At 41.3% G+C, this 27,010-nt stretch overlaps 1 protein-coding gene across 2 annotated transcripts; it reads right to left on the bottom strand.

Annotated features, from left to right (window-relative positions):
- Nucleotides 1-5,014: 5,014 nt before the first annotated feature.
- On the bottom strand, nt 5,015-25,389 carry DDX47 (DEAD-box helicase 47). 2 transcript variants are annotated; one of them, XM_029206525.1, is made up of 12 exons: nt 25,257-25,389; nt 24,484-24,577; nt 14,087-14,275; nt 13,768-13,839; nt 13,443-13,561; nt 11,855-11,926; nt 11,613-11,729; nt 10,912-11,058; nt 10,216-10,353; nt 8,472-8,542; nt 7,765-7,894; nt 5,470-6,048 (listed from the first exon to the last, which is right to left on the bottom strand). In XM_029206525.1, the coding sequence occupies exons 1-12, from the start codon at nt 25,341-25,343 to the stop codon at nt 5,917-5,919; spliced, it is 1,368 nt and encodes a 455-aa protein (XP_029062358.1). In that variant the 5' UTR covers nt 25,344-25,389; the 3' UTR covers nt 5,470-5,916. The 2 variants fall into 2 exon arrangements, with proteins under 2 accessions (XP_029062359.1, XP_029062358.1); XM_029206526.1 differs by lacking the exon at nt 10,216-10,353 and having other exon boundaries at nt 5,015-6,048; nt 25,257-25,347.
- Nucleotides 25,390-27,010: the final 1,621 nt, after the last annotated feature.

Genomic DNA, 27,010 nt, shown 5'->3' with positions numbered 1-27,010 from the left:
GTGATCAAATCTCTATTTCATTTTGTCAGCATCAGCTCACCATGCTAATTTCCTGAACAGCTTTGGATGAATTTAACAAATCATGGAAGACAAAGAATAAGGAGTGACCAGGTTGTGATTTTAAAATATCACAAACCAGCTTTTCTGTTTCCTCAAGAAATGACTCATTATCTCCAGTAAATGGAACAGTGTATGCCAAGCACCTAGCAAATGCCTAGCACACAGCAGGCTCTCCACATCCTTATGTAAAGAGCAACAAACAAGCCATTACAAATATACAAGCAGAAATATGTCAAATAAGAAGCCTTCTCCTGGTCCCTACTGTTTTGACCCACCCAGAAAACACAATAAGGATGTTGGTTTGAAGTCGGCACGGGATGGAACAGCTTGGGTTGGAGAGTTTCTAAGAGGTCAGGTATTGGGCAGGAGTCACCAGTGGACTCCTCCCCCAAAAGGAATGTGTGAAGAAAGAGCCAGCACAGAAACCAGTGATGGTGGAGTTAGCTCCGTTATTTCTGACCACCACACCTGAAGGCTGCTACCACTCATCTGGAACCAGAGGGACAATGGCCCATCACTTGGAGCTGAAAGATAATGTCTTTAGGACAGAATGAAGGAACAAGTGGCTCTCCAGCTAACCAGCACCAGGCTTATCTGACAGAGGAGTGAGGGCTATGGATAAAGCTTACTAGATGGATGTGCAGTAAAAGAGAAGGTACAACAGAAGGGGGGTTCATGGCTCGGCAAATTTACACTCAGAAACACGAACATGTAGTGGGAGTAGGCAGTGATGTTGGGGGGAGAATAACAGTACTCTGAGGTTACAGACTTGGGTGGGAGCTGGAGGGGGCATAAACGGAGGACAAGGGACTTAAAATCCCAGGAGGGAAGGGCAGACTTTTCAAAAGAACAAAGCTGCTTGCAGGCTGAACAGTAGGGAATGCAGGCTGGGAATGTGAGGAAGAGATAATAGTGGAATGCAACTTCTTCTTCTTACTACATCTGAGCCTCAGTTTACTTCTATCCCCAGTCCCCATCTTCTGGGTCGACCTAGTAGACCTTCTTGAAGGCTGACACCTTGAAATACCTGAAGGTAGTTCTCATACCCACCCTGACCCCCGGGCCCTCAGTCACTGTGGGCCAAACATTAGACAAAGAGCCCTTTTAATCAGCCACTGTGAAAACTCCTCCCATTTAGGGGTATCTTTTCTCCCTTCTGCCATCTACTGGTGGAAATGAAAATGTCATATTCCCCCACCTGGCCGTTCCAATCTGCAAATATTGAATAGGCTGGAGTGCGAAAGCTCATTTGTGTCATACTTTTTGTTATGTGGAATACATTTTTCCAAAGGAAGAAATTACAAATGATGGCTCAGTCTTCATGCAATAAGCACTTGCTGAATGAATAATATGAAATTATACACACACACTTAACACACACATAGTGTATTTAAGCATAAAGAGTAGAGGCTTGAAATCAAATTTGGTCCATTACACGCTGTATGACAAGCTGTATGGGCAAGCTACTTAGCCACTCTTCATCTGTAATAATAGTAATAATAATGACAATCACAATGGCTAACACTTATTGATCATTATGGGGACAGCCGCAGTAGAGGTCATTTAAACCTCACAAGGTAGGTTTATTACTGTCTGTGTTTCTTCAGATAAGGAGATTGAAACAAGAAGAGGTTGAACACTTTGCCCTGGGTCTCACAGCTGGTACGAAGCAGACTGGATAGTCCGGCTCCTTAGCTTATAATGGGAACAATAACAACCACCTTTCAGGATTGAAGGGAACTAAAGACACGCGTGAAGATGCCAATACACGGTTTCAGAAAAGGACACATATTGAACCTTCACTGTGTGCTGGGCCCTGCAAGATGTTAGAGTCACACCCACGAATAGGCCCTGCTCCCTGGGCAAGCACGACCACAATACCACGCTAAGACTGAGTTCATCCAAGACAGCGTCTGACCTTTCTCTTCATTGTGGTCTTCCTGGTACCTGGCACAGTGGCTGGGACAGAGCAGACACTGGAAGGGAGAGAGGGAGGGAACAGAATTTAAAAATCAATAAAACCAGCTTCAAGACTCTGAGGCAGATTGGCGAGATGCTCTTATTTCCGTATTAACAAGTGAGAGAAATGGAGGTTCAGTAACTCTCACGAGGTCACAGAGCTACAGTGTGAACAAGTCTCTTGACTAACACTTTGCCCACACTTCGCTGTTCCGCATCCCTCCAGTTTCTTCCAGTCCCTAGATAGCATCCACAGGTTAATGAAGAATTATAGTTTTGGAAGGTATTGGGTGGACTACAAACAGATAAAAACTTCAAGAATATGAAGACATCAGGGCCCACCAACTAGAGATTACACAGTCTCTACATGAGCCCATTTTTCCCCGTCTCTCTTCCACTGGGCACAAATCAACTCTTTCTTCTAGGTGAGACTGTTCAGTGTGATTTCCCAGAGTTCAGGTTTCTGCAGTTATTTTTAGTGCATACCTGGGACAGGTGAGGCATGAAAAAGAATGTGGGTGTGGGTAGCCCTTGAGTCTCTAGTGCCAGGGTCTGGGTCTCTCGTCATTCCTACTGAAGAGGGGTGACTCACACCCTGATTTATTATCAGCCCTGAGGCTAGATTTCACCTTGAGAACTATGTGGATTAAAACTTCTTGTATACTCTCTAATTCTGCATTCAAGTCTTTGGAGCATACTTGCTTGATGTTATTTTGTTACCTGCTTTTGATAACTTGGACGCCTTCATTTTCTGTAACCAATACCACAGCCTGTGGTTCTTTCTGGTCTCATTTCCCAGGGCTTTGAGGGACCTGGGGTAGGTACACAGTCTTTGATTTGGATTTTTGGATATATCTGCAGGTAGGAAGCTACCTGGAAAACACTCTGGCTGTAAGCCAGATGTCTTTATAGAGTCAGCCAAGTTCTAGGATATTCATCACATTTTTGAGGGACTAAGAAAAGAATCATCAAGATCTAGTTGAGTCTAGATCCCTCTGGGCAACTGCTAGAATCCTGAGTGCCCTTAAATTCGAGAGCCTGGAATTCTGGGCCTGCTTTTAAGCCTAGAATAGTCTGCTCAGCTGAAACCCCATCACTGGGATCCTAAGACCCCTTCACAAGGTAGAGATATTTTCCTCATCTCACTTTAGCTCTGTACAGAGGAAGTAAAACCACGTTAGCTAGTATCATGAAGCCATGATACAATGAATACTGTATAAAGTGGTTTTATGATTCGGATGAGAAATAAGGGAGAATTTTCTCTGGACCAGCATTATTAATGACTATCGCAAGATACTCCCTTTAAATCATAAAAGTTAGGTGTGGGAATTGTTTGCAATTGGGGGAGGGGGAGAGGTTGGTTGGTTGTTTTGAAGCCCTCAGTTTCTTAAATCAGGAAAGCAGAACTAAGGAATTACACTAAAATGGGACAAGAAGAAAGGCCGGAAACCTCCTTCTCCATTTCTAAAACGAGACCCTTTGGGACCTTGACTACAAAACAATTTACATTTCATTTCAGAGGATGTCACTGTAAATTTCTCTACTTCTACCCATCCTGTTTCTGAAGACCTATCTCCCGTCTTTTCTCCACTTTCTTTGTAATTAACTCTATCTACCACTTGTATTCCACAACACAATCTTAAACCCCCCAAAACACAACAGTCCAGAAAGGCGGTTTGTACTGGGCTAAATGGTGTCCCCCCCCAAATTCATGTCCACGTGGAATCCCAGAATGTGACCTTATTTGGAAATAGGGTCTTTGTGGAGATAATGAGTCAAGACAAGGTCATACTGGATTAGGGTGTGCCCTAAATCCAATTATCGCATCCTTATAAGAAGGCCATGTGAAGGCAGACACACAGGGAAGAAGGTTACGTGAAGACATGGAGGCAGAGACTGGAGCTACGTTGACACAAGCCAAGGACCCCTGGCCACCACCAGACGCTAGGAGGCAGCAAGGACAGACCCCGAGACGTTTCAGATGGAACCCTGCTGATAACTTGGTCTTGGACATCTAGACTCCAGAACGGTGATCCAACAAATTGCTGTTTTAAGCCCCCGGGTTTCTGGTACTTTGTTTCAGCAGCCCCAGGAAACTCATACACACCTCGATTAGGGTTTCAGCCTCAAGACTTCTGCAATCTTGCCTTTGCATACAGGGAGCATGAGAACAGTTCAGATTAGTGATACAAACCAGCAGCTTTGCCCTCATTTACTACTAGATCGCATTCGTTTATTTCTGTGCCTCCTGCCCTTCACAGTGGCATTTTACCTGTTCTGCTTGGGACTCTAGTTTATGGTCTGGGCCTACTAATACGCCCGAAGACACATCATCCACCTTTCTCCCCTTAGAGTCCTATCTTCCCATCCTAGCAAAGCAGAATACGTATATACTTCAGAAACAACAGATAAGCTTTAGAAGAGGTTTTTAACCTTTTTAGTCTCCCCAGAAATATGCATATACCTCAGGGGTCCACAGACCCTAAATTAGAGATCCTTAGAGATCCTGTCCATTTAGAAAGTTCAGACTCCTTCAGGATAATTCCAATCCCTTCTTACCCACCACCCATAACCCGATTCAAATTCTGCTTGCTTCTGAAGTCTTCCACTGAGCTGAAACAGCACCCATCCACTGGCTTTTACCCACCAGCCCAGAGGGAGAGGGAGTTGCTATTAGCTAACCCACTCTAGAGAGTCCCATCAGGAAACAAATGGAGAATTAGCCCCCCAGAGGTAGGCACCCCACCCCCTATTTTTATAAAGATCTTCCTGCAATCAACATCCACACTTGACTCCCACAGAGAATATATTTTTTAAATTTATTTATTTTTGGCTGTGTTGGGTCTTCATTGCTGCATGCGGGCTTTCTCTAGTTGCAGCGAGCGGGGGCTACTCTTTGTTGCAGTGTGTGGGCTTCTCATTGCAGTGACTTTTCTTGTTGCAGAGCACGGGCTCTAGGCGCGTGGGCTTCAGTAGTTGTGGCACGTGGGCTCAGTAGTTGTGGCTCGCGGGCTCTAGAGCACAGGCTCAGTAGTTGTGGTGCACGGGCTTAGTTGCTCCGCGGCACGTGGGATCTTCCTGGACCAGGGCTCGAACCCGTATCCCCTGCATTGGCAGGCGGATTCTTAACCACTGTGCCACCAGGGAAGCCCCCCACAGAGGATTTTAATCCAAGGAGCCAGGGATGTGAATCTATTCAGGGATCTAAGAGACTCTGCTCCATCCCCAAGAAAAACACAACCTCCTTTCAAGCAGGACTTCCCTTTCAAAGCCATCCATCCTCTTGTTTCTTTGTTGATTTTTTTAAAGTCATAAATAATGGTTACCTCAAATTAAGGACAACCAATGAATCTGCCATGGAATCACCACTGTCAGTTTCTTACCTATTAGGAAGATCTTACTAAATCTATAAAGTCTGTAACCCAAAAAGGTCCTCAAGGAGTTTCAATTTTTTTTTAATAATATTTAAATTTATTATTTCCCATTTGGTCTCACGAAACACAAGCTGAGACTGCAGAAGCATCACTGTTTTTAGATCTAGAAGCTCCTTTCCTTTACAATCACAGGTCAAGGGCTTCATTAGCCCAGTCCTTGACTTGCAGCTGAAAAAAGCACAGGTCTGTGTGAAGGGATAGGAGAACATATCTTACTAGTGTCAGGAGCAAGGAACCAAAGCTGAAGAACAGTCCGAATCTTGACATCAGCACTTCAAAAATATTCTGCAGGCAACGATGTTCTAACACACGGAAAGGGGGATGAGCACTGAGTGAGCTGGGCAGATTCTGGACACAACTCTGATGGATTTCGGCCTGCAGCACTCTGGAGGGAGAGGTCCCATTCTCTCCTTCAATCCTCTTTACAGAACAGAAAGCAGAAGTCAAGTCTTTATAAAAGAGATTAATGGCCTTTCCGTTTCTTCATTTTTCCTCCAGCCACCTTGTTCCTGACACCGATTGCACCCTCCCTATCGTCACCGTCCCCAGCAGCCTCCCACGAGCGCTTCTTCTTCTCTCCATGCTCCCTTAACTCCTGCAAGAAACGGAAAGGATGGGATTGAAAATGAATGGCTGTCACTGAGAGTGACACATCCTAGTCTCTGCTCCTTAAAATCAAACACTAAGTAACTCCCTAACACCTCACATTAGCAAAGGAATAAGACCAAAATCCCAAGATACAAAAATGTTAATCTTATTAGTAATCAAAGACAGGAAGATTAAAACAATAAGCTATTATTATTATTCTGGCAAAGATTTAAGAGAATGGTAATACCTAGACCTGGTCAGGTGTGCGGACAGTCACATACACTGTCGCTCATCGTGTAAAAGTGCTTTAGCTTTTCTAGGGGGGCAGTTTGACATTATGTATGAATTCGAATTTTAACTGTGTATTCTCCTCCACCCAACAATTGATTCTACTTCTAGGAATTTATTCTAAGGAAACAAGACAAGTGTGCAAAGCTGTACATATCAGGATGTTCAACAGAGTTCTAGTTAAAATACAAAAAACCGGGAAAAGCATAAACACACATCAATGTAAATCACATTATATATTCATGACAGAATTCTCTGTAGCCATTAAGAAATGATCCCATGAGAATTCTAAGATGCTAGCGTCTAAGATGTCAGTTTCTAAACTTGCAAGCAGTGCTATTTTTAAAAAACTTAATTCTCTCCCCTCAGATTACCAATTTTCAAAACACTGGAAAGTAATAAAATATACCTAATGCAAAGTCTAGAAGACCCAATTTGGTTTCCCTTGACGAGTCAGAAGGCCGTTAAGGACCTTGCAACAACTCCAAGAGATTACTCCTGCCACTGGTGTTTAGGAAAGTTTGGTAACTGAATCGATTCAGGGCTAAGACACAGCCTAGATGACATTTTTTGAATAAAGTTTAAAATGTGAAAAAAAAAAAAAAAAAAAAAAAAGAAATGATCGCATGATTCTCTGCTAGTTCAAATAGAAAAATGATATACATTTAGATAAAGTCATATACAATTAGATAAAGTCTAATTATGGCTAAGGAAAGAAAAACAGCCAACTGTTACCAATGGTTTTCTGCGGCGGGTGGCTTACGTGTTTCACTTACTATTTTAATCCTTTGTGTATTTTCTAAAAATGTCTCCCAATGCACATGTAATATTTTTATAAACAAAAATACCAAACGAAGAATTCCATGTGGGGAGAAAAACAAAAACAAGTCCACACCTCAGCTACTCAGAAAGCACCCCACGGGCGAAGTTTCTTCACCCCTCAGACCAGCACCCCAGAGAGCAGACGGCACTTGGAAGGGGCTCCTTTAGAACCTTCTCATCGCCACTCCTACCGCCACCGCTACTATCAGTAACTACGCTGTTTACATCAGCTTGATCGATGCTCATAAAACCCTGTACTCAAGGTAACTATTATTCCCAATCTACAAATGAGGAACTGATTCTGAGAGGTTAGACACCTTGTCCAAGCTCACAGTTCACAGCTGCACCTCCTGATCTGATCTCAAGTCCAAAGGTTTTTTTTTGCCTCATGTGAAACATGAACAGTGGCTGGGAATGTGGTCACTGTGGTCAGACCGAGTCCAAACCCTGATTCAACCATTTAGTCGTACAGTCGAAAGCAAATTACCTACATCTGCACTTTAGTATGCTCATCTTAAATTTGGAATCAAATACTCCAAGTTGAAGATTAACACAATAAAGTGTCTTGCATGTAAGTTAATTTCATTTGCTGGTGAGAAAATGCATTGCATACCATTCGGGCAAATCTTTGGGCCTCAGACACACGTTCTGTCAGCATCATAACCTCGTCATCCTGGGTTGGAAAGACAGGCAATTTCTTCCCAATTAAGTGTTCTATGCGCTGGAAGAGTTCCACGTCGTATCTGAAAAAGGAAAATTGCCATGGCTCTGGCTGGCTGACAATGCATATGTCTGTCCATTCCAAAACTATGATGCAACAGGGGCCACAGTTTTCAACAATATCGAACCTATTATTCCTTTTCAGAATACTAACTAAATGCAATCTTCTGTGCACAGCCCAGCAGAAAACCACCCAACATACCCCTTACTCCCAGAAAAGCCCTGGGTACATAACAATTTGTTCCCTAGAAAACAAAATCAGAAATAGTTATTGTAATACTGTGAGTTGAGGGAATGGTCACTGTTCTCTGGCTCCAGCATTTAAAAGAAGTAACAGGGTTTTTTGTGTGTGTGCTTCTGTATGCCAAGTACTATACTACGCCTATGTAGTACAGTATATGCTCTTTACATATACATCTCCAGTCTTCATTAAAACCCTGCTAGACCGGTATTATTATTTCTATTTTACAAACAATGAAGGCGGGATGAGGGAGGTTAAGTGACTGTTACAGTAAGTGGTGAAGTCAGGTTGCAAGTCTGTCTGCCCCACAGTTCTGCTCTTTTCTCTACATTGCTCTGCCCCAAAGTCGGGTCACTTACTGCGTGACAAAAGTAATAGACTTTCCAGAGCGCCCTGCTCGAGCTGTTCGACCTACTCGATGGATGTAATCCTGAAACGAAAACGGTAAGTAACTTTGAGTTAGCTGGAAGATAAATTAAAAACTGTATGTAAATTCTTCCTGCAAACCTTTGAAAGAAAACAGATTTGTGTTGGAACGTGGAGAGATGAACTGGCAATCTGTTACAGAGATAAATCTACTTCACTTTTCTTATTCTCCTCACAGCACAAAACTGACCCCCTTTTTCCTTTCTTTTATATAAAGACAAATCTACAAAGCAAATCTCCATGGACATAGCACAGGCAGAGGAAAATGGCACTAGATCTAGAGGCAGACCTGGGTCACAGATCTGCTTTTCCCACCGACCAGCGACACAACTGTCTACAAGTCCAGAACTTCTCTGAACCCTGGTTTGCATCTATAAAACAGGGACACAAATACATGGCCAAACTCACACAGAGTTACTGTGAAAATCATGAGACAGGACCCTGTCTACAGCAGTTTAATACGAAGTCGAGACACACTAGTTGTTCACAACTGGGGTCAGTTTCATCCTCCCCAGCGGGCATTTGGAAATGTCTGGAAATATATCTGGTTGTCACAATGTCACCTGTGAGTAGAAGCCAGGAATTCTGCTAAGCATCCTACAATACAAAGGACAGCCCCGCAATGAAGAATTCCCAGACCAAGATGTTAACAGTGCCGAGGCTGAGAAACCCTGGGATACACTGAGGACCACAGGCTGCCATTTCTCATCAGATAGACCGACAGAGGTGAGCACGCGGTGCATCTACGCCTCCGACGGTGAGCCTCTAACCCCTCTCCTGGGCTCCTTCATTCACATTCATTAATATCAGATCCACAGGCATGTGCAAGATGAGGAGAATGAAAAGATCTAGAGCTTTCCCTATTTTTGACACTTAACTAATCAAGGACACACACACACCAAAAAAACTCCAATACTGTAACTAAGGAAAGACAGAAAACGTTCCATTAAGAAATACACTTTGGATACGATGGAATAGTATTCGGCCATAAAAAAAGAATGACATCTTTCTATTTGTGACAACATGGATAGACCTTGAGGGTATTCAGCTAAGTGAAATAACTTAGACAGAGACAAATACTGAGATCTCACTTATATGTGGAATCTAAAACAAAAACAAAAAAAACTGAGCTCACAGATACAGAGAACAGATTTGGTGGTTGCCAGAGGCAGGGATGGGTGTGTGTGAAATGGGTGAAGGAGGCAAAAGGTACAAATTTCAGTTATGAAATAAATAAGTCATGGGGATGTAATGTACAACATGCTGACTAGAGTTAATAATACTGTACTGCATATTTAAAAGTTGCTAAGGGAAAATTCTCATCATAAGAAAAGAAATGCGTAATTATGAATGGTGACAGATGTTAACTAGACTTACTATGACCAATCTGCAATATATACGAATATTAAATCATTACATTTTACACCTGAAACGAATATAATGTTATATGTCAATTACATCTCAATTTTAAAAAAAAGAAAAGAAAAGGAGGAAGAAGGAGGTGGGGGAGAGAGAGAGAAAGAAGAAGGGAGGGAGGGAGGGACAGAGGGAGGGAGGAAAGGAGGAAGTGAAAGAAAGGACAAGAAAGGAAAGAAAGGGAAGAGAAGGGAAAAAGAAAAGAAAAGAGAAAAGAAAAGCACTTTGGGGCTAGAAAGTCAGGTCAGCAACAGGACTCACCTTGGAATGGGTAGGAATGTCAAAGTTAACAACTACATCCACATGAGGTATGTCCAAACCACGGCTTGCAACATCAGTTGCTAAAAGAATGGAACGAGCTTTTGCCTTAAATTTATTAAGGGATCCTAGGCGCTTGCTCTGAGACGATGAAAAGAAGAAATTTTAATCTTGAAAGAATTTTAATCTTGAAAAACTTGGAATCCAAGACACACAAACTAGACATACTAAATAAATACAAGAACCAAGAGAGAAATTTTTAAAAGGATGTTTCCCCCTTAGTCTGAACTAGGCTTTACAGGTCAAAAGGAAACATGGAAGAAATAAAAAGATATTTAAGACTAAAGCTAGAAAATACTAACATGAAACAGAGTTTGTTAAACATAACAGAAAGATAATTGAGAAATAATTTACTGAAAGTCTTTAGAGACGAGAGAGTCACTATTACCATGAGGGCTGAATAAATCAACTCAATAGCTTCCATCCCAGACAACTACCTGTGGAATATTTTAATTTGAGCCTCTTGCTATCCTGAAAGGAGGAAGTAGCATCCAAAGCAACACTTTAATGCCCATAAGATCAGGAAAACTATGGGAAGATGCAGTAATGTCATGTGTTGCTATTGCAGAAATCTCCTGCTACAAGATTTAGCTTTCTCGTGCCCCCAGTTCCCCACTAATGATTCCAAAGAATAGTTACCTGACTCATCTGTCCATGGAGGGGAATGGCAGTGAATCCAAGATTTCGGAGTAGCAAAGCTGTCCTCTGAGTATTGTTACAGGTGGTGCAGAATATCATAAAGGAGTTTCCAGCCAATTCATTTAGAATATAAACCAGGTAGGTATCCTAAGTCACAAAGCCAAAATAATATATGTAACTGAACCTGGAAGAAGGTTGGCGTCCTGGGCATATAAATTACGTAAAAGACTAAGCCCATAGCTGCTTCTCAGTTATCCAGACCCCCAGCCGCCAGCTTTGCACTCCTTAACTGGCATTATCATTATCATCTCTGTGAACCATGAGTTTCACACACAGCCTGAAGCCGAGCACAAGGAGATCTGTACTCAGCAAGCACGCAAAGTCCTGACATCAAAGCACAAAACTAGGGTCCTCTGTCCATAAAAAAGCCACATAATAAGCAGGCAAAAGAAAAACTACCTCAAGGATGGGGCTAGGAAGGGAGTGTATCATGACTTCATTACTGTGGTTTAATATGTTGTGAATTCCCAGAATGTTTGACTTTATCAGTGATAAAATAAAGCACGGCATGAGCTCTAAAACAAATAGAAAGGACTCCAATCTGTAGCACAGCTCTTAGCCAATCAAGAGTTGACACATTTTCAGATGTCTTGGTGAAGAAGGAGAGGGAGAGGCAGGAATGATCAAAGCAAACACTTTACCTTGAACTTAGAAGGAATAAAAAGATAATATTGCTGTAACTTTTCAACCGTCTGGTATTTAGAGGAAACAGCACATTTCACAGGATTCTTCAGCGCTGCTCGCTGCAGTTTTTGCACCTGAAGAAAGAAAACCTAGAATAGTGCACTGATTCCTAAATATTCTGTGTTTATTATTGTCACTGTGACTGTTTCTGTTTATCAATTTTTATAAAGAAGAAAAGAGAAGTCCTAGAAAAGTTCACCTTCTTGGTCATCGTAGCAGAGAAGAGAAATGTTTTCCGATCTCGGGGAATCACTTTAAGGATCTTGTCAACCTAAAAGGCAGAAAGAACAATGGTACCAACATAACATTTAGACTGGACACCTGCAAATGCTGCTTGTGAAGGAGATGAGGGGTAACAAACTAAATACATCACTGTGGGGATTTGGGGACTCAAAACTTTGATTCAGTTCAGCTAAAACTGACTATTTACTATTTGATACCACACCAGATGCTACCAAAAAATAATGCCAGTCAGAGAAAAGCACCATTTAAATCAGCAGAGCTAATCTAAGAGAAAAGTAAAGAATAAGCATTAATCAACTAAATAAGCTATGATGAAGGGGTCATCAAAGAAAAGATGGAAGAGGTTGAAATCAAATGAAATGGAAAAAGAAAATCTGGTTTTGGTATTTCTCATCTCTGAAATCAAAGTCAGTCTATATATATGTATGTATATATGTATGTATATATATATATACATGTTTTTTGCCCAACTGTCTTTTTAAATTGAAGTATAGTTGATTTACAGTGTTTCAGGTATACAGCAAAGTGATTCAGTTACACATACATACATATTTACACTTTTTCAGATTCTTTTCCATTATAGGTTATTACAAGATATTGAATATAGCTCCCTGTGCTATACAGTAGGTCCTTGCTGTTTATCTATTTTATATATAGTAGTGTGTGTATGTTAATCCCATATTCCTAATTTATCCCTCACCCCCCAAGTCAGACTATATTTGAAAGAGGATGCTGAGACTATTTACAATACCCAAGAGATGGAAGCAACCTAAATGTCCATCAACAGATGAATAGATAAAGAAGATGTGGTGTATATACAGAATGGAATACTACTCAGCCATAATAAAGAATGAAATGATGCCATTTGCAGCCACATGGATGGACCTAGAGATTACCACACTAAGTGAAGTCAGACAAAGACAAATATCACATAATATCACTTATATGTGGAATCTAAAATATGATACAAATGAACTTATTTACAAAACAGAAACACATTCACAGACATAGAAAACAAACTTATGGTTACCAAAGGGGAAAAGAGGGAAGGATAAATTAGGAGTTTGTGTAGGTATATGTATATACACACATATATATATGTATATATATACACATATTTATATATGTATGTATAACTGAATCACTTTGCTGTACACCAGAAACACAACATGGTAAATTAACTATACTTCAGTAAAAAATTAATTAAATTTAATTTAATTTAAAAGCAACAAGCACAGGGAAATATAGCCATTATTTTGTAATAATTTTAAATGGAGTATAATCTACAGAAATACTGAATCACTATGTTGCACCTAAAAATAATATAATAATATAAATCAACTATCCTTCAATAAAAAAGAAAGAAAAAATAAATAAAGAGGATGCTGAGGCAGACAGTGTAAAGAGCATCAAGAATGAAAAAAGCAGCAGAGATGTTAAATTAACCAACAATGGTTAAGTGCTCCACAAAAGCAGGTATGCAATGAACCAGATTTTGAACAGATTTTGAGATGCTCTAGGAAGAGGAAAGATGTTGAGCTCACCTCTGTCTCAAAATCCATATTCAATATTCGGTCTGCTTCATCCATGACCAAGTACTTGAGAGCTCTTAAGTTGAAACCTTTTGTATTTTCCAAGTGGTCAATTAGTCGACCAGGAGTTGCTAACAAGAAAAGTTGAGGAGAGAGGGCAATGTTTAAGAAAAAGGACAGAAAGAAAGTGATCACCCCCTCCCAACCAGAATTTCATAAGTTAAAAAAAATTAAATCCATTCTTTGAACTCTTTCTGCACAAAGAAGTTGCACCCAATATCAGCAGATTTTCTCCAATTCGTCACCACCAGTGTCTTCTACCATTGTCATCACTCACCTATTACTATATGTGGCTTTTTGGCCAGGGCCAGAGATTGAGACATTGAATCAATTCCACCTACAATCACAGCTACAGAAAGAAAAAGAATATAGAAAAGAGATCCTTAATTTTTTTCCATAGTTCACGGTAAAGCCAATGACACATTTCTACTTTCATTTTTCTTCCCTTACAATTACAACTTTCCCCGAAGCTAAAATACCAAATCAGCCCTTTAGGTCAATGAACTTATGTTAACGACACTTCCTTCCATTCTCCTTTCACACTCATTCTCAACCTGTGAAGAAATTCTGAAGATTCCTTTCCTCTCGACACTTACCACATTGCACCCCAATAGAAGACCCCAGGGCTTCAAACTGCTCTGAGATCTGAAAGGCTAGCTCCCGAGTGGGGGTGAGAACTAAGGCAAACAAACGCTGAGGCGTCTCCAGCAGCACATTCAGAATGGGCAGAGCAAAGGCCCCTGTCTTCCCAGAGCCGGTTTCCGCCAGCCCAATAATATCACGACCTAGAAGACAAAGAAAACACCTAATAGCAAAGAAATGCTCTCTGCACCATTTCCACATTATTCCACAAGGACCCAATGCTGGCACAAAGTAGACCATGAATAAATATTTGATGAATTCAGGGGAGGGGGAGGTTGATGAGACAGAAGACACGGTCTCTGTCTTAAATTAGCTCAAAATCCAGGGGTGAAATACACAAATATGTTCTAATATGATAGGTCCCTACAGGATACAGTGAGAACAAAACGGAATGAGCAACCTACTGCCAGGAAGAGTCAGGAAAGGTTAACAGAGGTGATGAGTAAATTAAATCTGGAAGTAAGCAAAGAAGGAAAGGAAGGGCAGTCCCCTATGAGGAAAGATGCTTTAAAGAACACAGCATGGGACTTCCCTGGTGGCACAGTGGTTAAGAATCCGCCTGCCAATGCAGGGGACACAGGTTCGAGCCCTGGTCCGGGAAGATCCCAAATGCCATACAGCAACTAAGCCCGTGCACCACAACTACTGAGCTTGCGCTCTAGAGCCTGTGAGCCACAACTACTGAGCCTGTGCTCTAGAGCCCAAGCTCCGCAGCAAGAGAAGCCACTGCAATGTGAAGCCTGCACACTGCAACGAAGAGTAGCCCCCGCTCTCCACAACTAGAGAAAGCCCGCGCACAACAACGAAGACCCAATGCAGCCAAAAATAAATAAATTAAATAAATTAATTTTAAAAAAAGAACACAGCATGAGTTCAGAGAGGGAGAAGTACAACGTGGCCAGAACAGAGAAGTCAAGGGGGAAAGGGAGAAGAATAAGGAAACCCACAGCCATGCTAAGGAGTTTTGACATCTTCCTATAAGAGAGAGGAACTGAAGGATTTTAAGCAGGGAATATCATGACCAATGTTATTCATTAAGAAGATAAACCCCAGGCCTGATGGCATAAGAAGGACCCAAGGAGCTTAACAGTATAGCCATTTACACTGCTCCTTGAGGGAAGAATGCCAGAAGTAATACCTTAAGAACGGGTCCCCATGGTTTGTTATCACCAATCAAGCCATAACTGAGAAGATCTGGCAATCAATTTCGAAGCCAAGACCACCGCCTCTATGCTGCAGCCCCCAAGGTAGCTGAGCACTAGGACAGCACCCGGCGGGAGGCCTTCCTGTCCAGTAACGACTTCCACAGTTGACTGCTGAGGCTTCCTCACCTAGAGAATAACCCCCTTCCCCTGAGGTAACCTGAGTATGACTCTTCCCTACAACTTAAAATGAACTAAAGTGCAGAATGGGGAACACACAGGAAAATCAGAGCTCAGTTAGGGTACCAGGGGAGCTATGATGGTGGTCTGAATGGAGGCCAGCCGAAGTGAGAATTACAAAGTACGGAAAGAGGTCCGTGGAACCAGAGAGTTGGCACCGCAGGCAACACCTTTGGTATTTATGCCTTATGTCTTTTTCGCACCTTAATTCACTGGCAAGCATCCCTCGTACCAAGTTGAGCCAAGTGGCTAACAGGGTCTTGGTGCTCTGGCTGGGTGTCAGGCCTGAGCCTCTGAGGTGGGAGAGCCGAGTTCAGGACACTGGAACACCAGAGACCTCCCAGCTCCACATAATAGCAATCGATGAGAGCTCTCCTAGAGATCTCCGTCTCAACGCTAAGACGCAGCTCCACTCAACGACCAGCAAGCTCCAGTGCTGGACACCCTATGCCAAACAACTAGCAAGACAGGAACACAACCCCACCCATTAGCAGAGAGGCTTCCTAAAATCATAAGTTCACAGACACCCCAAAACACACCACCGGATGCGGACCTGCCCACCAGAAAGACAAGATCCACCCTCATCCACCAGAACACAGGCACCAGTCCCCTCCACCAGGAAGCCTACACAACCCAGTGAACCAACCTCACCCACTGGGGTTAGACGCCAAAAACAACAGGAACTATGAACCTACAGCCTGCGAAAAGGAGACCCCAAACACAGTAAGCCAAGCAAAATGAGAAGACAGAGAAACACACAGCAGATGCAGGAGCAAGATAAAAACCCACCAGACCAAACACATGAAGAGGAAATAGGCAGTCTACCTGAAAAAGAATTCAGAGTAATGACAGTAAAAATGATCCAAAATCTTGGAAATACAATGGAGAAAATAAAAGAAACATTTAACAAAGATGTAGAAGAACTAAAGAGAAAACAATGATGAACAACACAATAAATGAAATTAAAAATTCTCTAGAAGGAATCAATAGCAGAATAACTGAGGCAGAAGAACCGATAAGTGACCTGGAAAATAAAATAGTGGAAATAACTACCGCAGAGCAGAATAAAGAATGAAAAGAATTGAGGACAGACTCAGAGACGTCTGGGACAATATTAAACGCACCAACATTCAAATAATAGGGTTCCCAGTAGAAGAACAGAAAAAGGAAGGGACTGAGAAAATATTTGAAGAGATTATAGTTGAAAACTTCCTGAACATGGGAAAGGAAATAGTCAATCAAGTCCAGGAAGCAGAGAGTCCCATATAGGATAAATCCAAGGAGAAATTCACCAAGACACATATTAATCAAACTATCAAAAATTAAATACAAAGAAAAAATATTAAAAGCAGCAAGGGAAAAGCAACAAATAACATACAAGGGAATCCCCATAAGGTTAACAGCTGATCTTTCAGCAGAAACTCTGCAAGCCAGAAGGGAGTGGCAGGACATATTTAAAGTGATGAAGGGGAAAAACCTACAACCAACGTTACTCTACCCAGCAAGGATCTCATTCAGATTCGATGGAGAAATCAAAAGCTTATATTCAAGCAAAAGTTAAGAGAACTGAGCACCAAGAAACCAGCTTTACAGCAAATGCTAAAGGAACTTCTCTAGGCAGGAAACACAAGAGAAGGAAAAGAACTACAATAACAAACCCAGAACAATTAAGAAAATGGTAATAGGAACATACATACTGATAATTACCTTAAATGTAAATGGATTAAATGCTCCAACCAAAAGATACAGACTGGCTGAATGGATACAAAAACAAGACCCGTATATATGCTGTCTACAAGAGACCCACTTCAGACTTAGGGACACATACAGACTGAAAATGAGGGGATGGAAAAACATATTCCATGCAAATGGAAATCAAAAGAAAGCTGGAGTAGCAATTCTCATATCAGACAAAATAGTCTTTAAAATAAAGACTATTACAAGAGACAAACAAGGACACTACATAATGATCAAGGGATCAATCCAAGAAGATATAACAATTGTAAATATTTATGCACCCAACATAGGAGCACCTCAATACATAAGGCTAATGCTAACAGCCATAAAAGGGGAAATCAACAATAACACAATAATAGTAGGGGACTTTAACACCCCACTTTCACCAATGGACAGATCAACCAAAATGAAAATAAATAAGGAAACACAAGCTTTCAATGATAACACTAAACAAGAGGGACTTAACTGACACTTATATGACATTCCACCCAAAATCAACAGAATACACTTTCTTCTCAAGTGCTCACGGAACATTCTCCAGGAGAGATCATATCTTGAGTCACAAATGAAGCCTTGGTAAATTTAAGAAAATTGAGATCGTATCAAGTATCTTTTCTGACCACAATGCTATGAGACTAGATATCAATTACAGGAAAAAAACTATAAACACATAGAGGCTAAAAAATATGCTACTAAATAACCAAGAGATCACTGAAGAAATGAAAGAGGAAATCAAAAAATACCTAGAAACAAATGACAATGAAAATATGACGGACCAAAACCTATGGGATGCAGCAAAAGCAGTTCTAAGAGGGAAGTTTATAGCAATACAATCCTACCTCAAGAAACAAGAAAAATCTCAAATAAACAACCTAACCTTACACCTAGAGCAATTAGAGAGAGAAGAACAACAACAAAAAAAAAACCCAAAGTTAGCAGAAGGAAAGAAATCATAAAGATCAGAGCAGAAATAAATGAAAAAGAAATGAAGGAAATGATAGCAAATATCAATAAAACTAAAAGCTGGTTCTTTGAGAAGATAAACAAAATTGATAAACCATTAGCCAGACTCATCAAGAAAAAAAGGGAGAAGACTCAAATCCACAGAATTAGAAATGAAAAAGGAGGACTAACAACTGACACTGCAGAAATGCAAAGGATCATGACAGATTACTACAAGCAAGTATATGCCAATAAAATGGAAAACCTGGAAGAAATGGACAAATTCTTAGAAAAGCACAACTTTCTGAGACTGAGCCAGGAAGAAAGAGAAAATATAAACAGGCCAATCATAACCACTGAAATTGAAACTGTGATTAAACATCTTCCAACAAACAAAAGACCAGGACCAGATGGATTCACAGGTGAATTCTATCAAACATTTAGAGAAGAGCTAACACCTATCCTTCTCAAACTCTTCCAAAATATAGCAGAGGGAGGGACACTCCCAAACTCATTCTATGAGGCCACCATCACCCTGATACCACAACCAGACAAAGATGTTACAAAAAAAGAAAACTACAGGTCAATGTCACTGATAAACATAGATGCAAAAATCGTCAACAAAATACTAGCAAACAGAATCCAGCAACACATTAAAAGGATCATACACCATGATGAAGTGGGGTTTATCCCAGGAATGCAAGGATACTTCAATATATGCAAATCAATCAATGTGATACACCATATTAACAAAATGAAGGATAAAAACCATATGATAATCTCAATAGATGCAGAAAAAGCTTTTGACAAAATTCAACACCCATTTATGATAAAAACTCTCCAGAAAGTAGGCATAGAGGGACCTAACCCTTTAATAAAGGCCATATATGACAAACCCACAGCAAAAATCATTCTCAATGGTGAAAAACTGAAACCATTTCCACTAAGATCAGGAACAAGACAAGGTTGCCCACTCTCACCACTCTTATTCAACATAGTTTTGGGAGTTTTAGCCAGAGCAATCAGAGAAGAAAAATAAATAAAAGGAATCCAAATCGGAAAAGAAGAAGTAAAACTGTCACTGTTTGCAGATGACACGATACTATACATAGAGATTCCTAAAGATGCTAACAGAAAACTACTAGAGATAATCAATGAATTTGGTAAAGTAGAAGGATACAAAATTAATGCATAGAAATCTCTTGCATTCCTACAGACTAATGATGAAAAATGTGAAAGAGAAATTAAGGAAACACTCCCATTCACTACTGCAACAAAAGGAATAAAATACCTAGGAATAAACCTACCTAAGGAGACAAAAGACCTGTATGCAGAAAACTATAAGACACTGATGAAAGAAATTAAAGGTGATACAAACAGGTGGAGAGATATACCATATTCTTGGATTGGAAGAATCAACATTGTGAAAATGACTATATTACCCAAAGCAATCTACAGATTCAGTGCAATCCCTATCAAACTACCAATGGCACTTTTCACAGAACTAGGACAAAAAATTCACAATTTGTATGGAAACACAGAAGACCCCGAATAGCCAAAGCAATCTTGAGAAAGAAAAACGGAGCTGGAGGAATCAGGCTCCCGGACTTTAGACTATACCACAAAGCTACAGTAATCAAGACAGTATGGTACTGGCACAAAAACAAGTATAGATCAATGGAAAAGGGTAGAAAGCCCAGAGATAAACCCATGTACATATGGTTACCTCATCTTTGATAACAGAGGCAAGAATGTACAATGGAGAAAAGACAGCCTCTTTAATAAGTGGTGCTGGGCAAACTGGACAGCTACATGTAAAAGAATGAAATTAGAACACTCCCTAACACCATATACAAAAATAAACTCAAAATGGATTAAACACCTAAATGTAAGCCCAGACACTATAAAATTCCTACAGGAAAACACAGGCAGAACACTCTATGTCGGCAAGATCCTTTTTGACCCACCTCCTAGAGAAATGGAAATAAAAATAAACAAAGGGACCTAATGAAACTTCAAAGCTTTTGCACAGCAAAGGAAACCATAAATAAGACGAAAAGACACCCCTCAGAATGGGAGAAAATATTTGCAAATGAAGCAATTGACAAAGGATTAATCTCCAAAATATACAAGCAGCTCATGCAGCCTAATATCAAAAGAACAAACAACCCAATCCAAAAATGGGCAGAAAACCTAAACAGAGATTTCTCCAAAGAAGGTATACAGATTGCCAACAAAACACATGAAAAGATGCTCAACATCACTAATCATTAGAGAAATGCAAATCAAAACTACAATGAGGTATCACCTCACACCGGTCAGAATGGCCATCATCAAAACATCTACAAAAAGTAAGTGCTGGAGAGGCTGTGGAGAAAAGGGAACCCTCTTGCACTGTTGGTGGGAATGTAAATTGATACAGCCACTATGGAAAACAGTACGGAGGTTCCTTAAAAAACTAAAATTAGAACTACCATATGACCCAGCAATCCCACTACTGGGCATATACCCTGAGAAAACCATAATTCAAAAAGAGTCATGTACCACAATGTTCACTGAAGCACTATTTACAGTAGCCAGGACATGGAAGTAACCTAAGTGTCCATCAACAGATGAATGGATAAAGAAGATGTGGCACATATATACAATGGAATATTACTCAGCCATAAAAAGAAACGAAATTGAGTTATTTGTAGTGAGATGTATGGACCTAGAATCTGTCCTACAGAGTGAAGTCAGAAAGAGAAAAGCAAATACCGTATACTAACACATATATATTTAATCTAAAAAAAAATACAAAACGGTTCTGAAGAATCTAGGGACAGGACAGGAATAAAGACGCAGACGTACAGAATGGACTTGAGGACACGGGGAGGGGGAAGGGTAAGCTGAGATGAAGTGAGAGAGTGGCATTGACATATATACACTACCAAATGCAAAACAGATAGCTAGTGGGAAGCAGCTGCATAGCACAGGGAGATCAGGCCATGCATGCTTTGTTACCACCTAGAGGGGTGGGATAGGGAGGTTGGGAGGGAGACGCAAGGGGGAGGGGGTATGGGGATATATGTATACGTATAGTTGATTCACTTTGTTATACAGCAGCAACTAACACAACAATGTAAAGCAATTATACTCCAATAAAGATGTTAAAAAAAAAGTCATAGATAAAACTTACTGAAATTATTTCTTACAATTCTTTAAACAGGCATTTAAAATTGTTACTGTTGATTATATTCAGAGAAATAGGACAGATACTCTATTTGCATAACTTTTGCTCTCAGTTTGGAACATGAACAACAAAATGCCGTGATTAATGATTTTTACTATTCTTTTTGTTTTCCTGCAGATAGCTGGCATAAAAATGAGCTATCAAGCACATCAAGTTGAAGTAAGTAGGAATAAAATACATCAAAATCCTTAAGTTGAGTCAACTACAGAGTCAGAATATGATACTCCACTGGACAAATTTGCATCCAATTTTGGGGGGCAATTTTTGGTCATCAAAATAAGTGCATTTCCCATTAAGTTGGCAATAAAGCTTGAGGGAGAAAGATCATATTGTTTACTGTAAAACTGATACGATAAAGATTATATGAGGTCACATGTATAGATACAGATATGTAAACTGTGATGGGATTTCAAATAACAGAATTATGAATTTCAAATTTTCGTTTATATGCAATAAAAGTTGATAGTACAGTATAGATCCAAATCTCTAGGCCATAGGCAGATAACCTGCTGTTAACATCAGTGATTGGAATTTTGTTTAAATAATAGCTATATAATTAGGACCACATTGCCTGACAAATGTCTGGCACATACAGCTTCCTAGGTTTCACACACCTTGGAGAGAAAGAAGGAAACATCTAACAAAAGCTGATAATAGCCAAAACAATGTGGAACAATAAGACCTTCCTTCCTCCCTCCCTCCCTTCCTTCCTTCCATTCTCCCATTTATTTTTTTGTCTTTACGTGGGAGAGTATGTGTTAAGTGAGCTCTCTGATGTCTTGCCTTGAGGCTCATTTTATGCTTCTAAAACTGAATAATGGGATGGCACACCAGACTGCAGTGGGGAATTTTCCTTTGTAATCAGAGCTCTGAGGAGATATGTTATACTGTATCATATTAGAAAAATTAAAAAGGTCATCCATGCCTTTCCCGACTATTCTGTTCTCCCTTAGTGGGCAAGAGTCGAATTTCCTGAGGAAGGATGCTCTCTGTCAGGCAGACAACCCAATGCCCAACCAAAATAAATGAATAAACAGATTAATTAATTTAAAATAAAGAAATAAATCAAAGGCTCAACTTTGCTACTTTATCACAGACTGCCTTTCAACCTTAAACACCAGGCTCTGCCTGGGGATCTCAAGCCCTCTTTAGGTGGTTTTTCAAGAGCTGCTTCCGTAACACTAGGCCTGACGTTAAATGTTACGTGGCTGGTTAGAGACTGAAAAATCATCAAGCTGTAAAAGTCTATGTTGTTGCTGAGACTCCAGAGGACTAAGCAGTATTGGATAATAAACTCAAGTTGTATGAGAAATGGAACATTACAAAGCATTACAACATGAAATTCTAATTTATTTGAATCAACACATATATGATTATTCACAAAATAACCTCTCTCGTGAGTGTTATTTTGTTTCTATAGACCTTTGGAATCATTCTTATGTAGAAAGTTCATAGGTGTGATGTACACAATTTATTGTTTCTGCTGGTGTTAGTACTGTTGACCTGTTACTTATTCTCATCATATCTTCCATGTACATTTTTGCAAATATAAAGTTCACGTATTCCCAAAATCGTTAAAAATATATTGAATACATTTTCTTTCTTCATGCGACTTCCAAAAAAAAAAGGAAAGAGAAATTAACACAACATTGTAAATCAACTATACTTCAAGAAAATAAAAAAATAAAAGAAAGTAACAAAAGAAAATGTGATTGACACACAGGTTTCTAGCTTGGGAAACTCAAAAGCCATATACTGAGATAAGGGCTACAGGGAAATTAGTTCTGGTGAGAAAAATAAGGACTCTGTTTTGGACATAGGGAACTTGAGATTCCTGCAGTAAGCTTAGAGAAAAGTATCTAAAAACCAGTTGGACATACTTGTTCGGAGCTCAGCAAAGAAGTGTGGGCTAGAAATATAGACATGGGAGCCATGAGCATCTGACCAGTGCTCATGTGTGCTCCCCCAGGGGAAGACACATTAGAATAAACTATTAAGTTTTTTTTTAATTTATTATTATTATTATTTTTTTTTACATTTGGCTGCACTGGGCCTTCATTGCTGTGTACGTGCTTTCTCTAGTTGCGGCAAGCAGGGGCTACTCTTTGTTGCGGTGCACAGGCTTCTCATTGTGGTGGCTTCTCTTGCTGCGGAGCACGGGCTCTAGGCACGCAGGCTTCAGTAGTTGTGGCTCACGGGCTCTAGAGTGCAGGCTAAGTAGTTGTGGTGCATGGGCTTAGTTGCTCCACGGCATGTGGGATCTTCCCGGACCAGGGCTCAAACCCGTGTCCCCTGCATTGGCAGGCGGATTCTTAACCACTGGACCACCAGGGAAGTCCCAGAACTATTAAGTTTTGTATCTATATACGCCTAGGTCCCATGCCTGGAAATTCAAATTCAGAAGGTCTACGTTGGAGCCCAGAAATCGCTAGTGTTTTAAAAGTTCCACAGGTGATTCTAATGAGCACTGGCTGAAACTCACTGATGCAGACAGTATTAAAGCTTCAGGACTGGAAGAGAAATCTTAGTAACATTTTAGAGTGAGAAAAAAGGATAAAGGCAGAATTAACACCGCAAGGCAAAGGGAAAAGCCAAAAGAAACTGAGAAAGAAAAAGCTAGAAAAACAGGAGAAGACAACAAACCCCCTAGTAGAAAGTAAGCTCCGTAAAACTGGAGAATTACTGTTTCAAAAACCAATAAGCCGCGCTTCCCTGGTGGCGCAGTGGTTGACAGTCCACCTGCCGATGCGGGAGACGCAGGTTCGCGCCCCGGTCCGGGAAGATCCCACATGCCACGGAGCGGCTGGGCCCGTGAGCCATGGCCGCTGGGCCTGCGCATCCGGAGCCTGTGCTCCGCAACGGGAGAGGCCACAGCGGTGAGAGGCCCGTGTACCGCAAAACAAAAAACAAAACCAGTAAGCCACAAACTTTTTATCTTTAGGGACCATATTTTATTTCACTTGTATGCAAAGCAATAGCTCTCAAAAGTGGTATTTAATTGAATATGTGTAACTTCATACTGAATCTGAAACAGGCCACACACTTAATTTCAACCTACCCTGTAAGGCCAAAGGAATAGCTTCAATCTGGATCTTTGTTGGCTTTGTCCATCCCAACTGGTCACAAGCTTCACACAACACATCTGTCACACCCTTAGAATTCGGAAAAACACAGTTTAGCAAAGGAAAACACACACTCACCTCCCACATAATTAAATGACTGTTAGGGCCGCCTTGCTGGTGATATGTGCGTCCCCTACGCTTTGATTCAAAAGGTTTTTGTTGTGAGTCTACCCAGTCTTCTCCTTAACTCTGAGAACTGGGACAGGAACTTAAGACTTACCAATCACTCTCCACTCGCCGGGGCCAAAGCCAAGTTCTTTGCCTGTGTTACTTCATTTAATCTAAACAGCTCTATGCGGTACTTATCATAATCCCCAATTTACAGATGTGGAAAGTGAGGCACCGAGATAACTTGCCTCTAGTCAGTGACTGGGTCAGAATTCAATACCGGTTCATCCGAATCCAAAGCCCAAGATGCACAAAATTCGGATTCGCCGCATGGACCACACCCTGCACAGACACAGCGGTGCCACACCGAGGTGGAATTCAAAAGGGCAAATGGGGGCTCCCGGGCACCGGCCGCCCTCCCACCACCCAAACTCAGAGCCGAGGGAGCTCGTCCGGAACCCGAGCTTCGGACACCCCGGGGGAAACCTGAGCTAGGCCCCGGCTGTTTTTTGCACACCAGCGGCCTGTATCGAAGGCAACCGGACTCTGCCCGCGCCTGGCGCCAGTAGGAAAAAGGGAAACCGGCGTCATCTACACTTACCAGGTCTTTAAATGTTTTCGTTTCCGCCTCCTCCACCGCCATCTGGGGCACCTCAGCCGGTGAATCGCGCTCCTCGGACGCCGCCATGCTGTCCGCGGGCTCCGGAAGTGGATCGGCGGCGCGCGGGATGCTGGGAAATGTAGTTCTCGTTCTCCCGGGTGGCGTGTTGTGGGCGCCCCCTGCGGGCTTGGAGGGGTTTCGCGGAAAAGCAGTTAAAAAAAAAAATTAGGTATGGGTATAAGCGTTTGGAGTTGCGGAGCTGAGCCAAGTACAGAAGGGCCTGATGACCAGAACCTCTAATCTGCCCTTTAGGTCCCTTTAGAAAGTTTTCCCCACCTTCCACAACCGCTGTGTTCCTCCCTCTTCTAACCATAGAGTTTTGAACATGTTCATATTACAGTACTATTTATTTATTATAAATATTATTTCATTCATTTATTCAATAATATCTTGAGAGGGCTTCCCTGGTGGCGCAGTGGTTGAGAGTCCGCATGCCGATGCAGGGGATACGGGTTCGTGCCCCGGTCCGGGAGGATCCCACATGCCGCGGAGCGGCTGGGCCCGTGAGCCATGGCCGCTGAGCCTGCGCGTCCGGAGCCTGTGCTCCGCAACGGGAGAGGCCACAACAGTAAGAGGCCCGCGTACCGCAAAAAAAAAAAATAATAACAAATAAATAAATAATAATAATAATATCTTGAGAGCCTACCATATGCTAGGGCTATGCTAAATGCCTACTGAACAGGACAGCGACCTCTACCGTCATGGAGAAGACAGATGATAAATAAGTGATCACAGATCATTTCAATTTGTGGAAAGTGTGATGATGCAACAGATATAAAAACGATAGAGATTTGATTTGCATTTCTCTAACTATTAGCGATGTTGAGCATTTTACATGTGCCTGTTGGCCATCTGTGTATCTTCTTTGGGGAAATGTCTATTTAGGTCTTTTGCCCATTTCTCGATTGGGTTTTTTGTTGTTGAGTTGTATGAGCTGTTTGTAAATTTTGGATCATTTATATGTGTATCTAAAATATGACACAGATGGGGACTTCCCTGATTGACCAGTCGTAAAGATTGGGGAAGGCCTCTCTGAAGTAGTGATGTTTGAGCTGAGACGTCACTGGGAAGCAGAAGAAAGTTCCTTCAAGAACCCAGGGGACAATGATTTCAGGCTGAGGGAACAGCAAGTACAAAGGCCCTGAGGCTCGGGTCAGACCCTGCAGGGCCCTAGATTCGAAGGTATGGGGATTGGATGTTATCCTAAATATGAAAGAGGCCACTGGAAGGTTTTGAGCAGGTGAGTGACATGATCTACATATTTAAAATATCACTCTAACTTTATATGTAGAGAGGAAATAATGAAAAAGAGAGGCCATCTAAGAGGCAAGAGATGATCTGCATACCCCCAGCCTGACACGAAATAGAGACCCAGGAACCCCACCTGGATGAATTACAGCTCAGCGGAGCGTTGGGATCAGGTAGCGTGGCAGATCAGGAAGGACATCGCTGGTTGTTTCTTTAGGGAATGAAGTTGTTTCCATCTCTGAGGTTACACCGCTGCAGAATAGGCCTTTTGTCTTTTTATGTTGATTTACTCCAAGTTAAAGGTAAGGAGAGAAGACACACATTGTATGAAACAAGAGGTCACCTTGAAATCGGCTCCATCAGGCAGTCGGAAACAGGGGCTTATGCCATGGCAGCAGGCTAAGATGCTCAGGCCCGCTATTCAGCTCTCCCTCATGGCCACCTCT

Source organism: Monodon monoceros, unplaced genomic scaffold (genome assembly GCF_005190385.1).
Source record: "Monodon monoceros isolate NGI ecotype Baffin Bay Population unplaced genomic scaffold, NGI_Narwhal_1 Super_Scaffold_6, whole genome shotgun sequence".
NCBI lineage: Eukaryota > Metazoa > Chordata > Mammalia > Artiodactyla > Monodontidae > Monodon > Monodon monoceros.
Note: the sequence above shows the minus strand (reverse complement) of the source record. Positions and strands in the feature narration are given on the sequence as shown.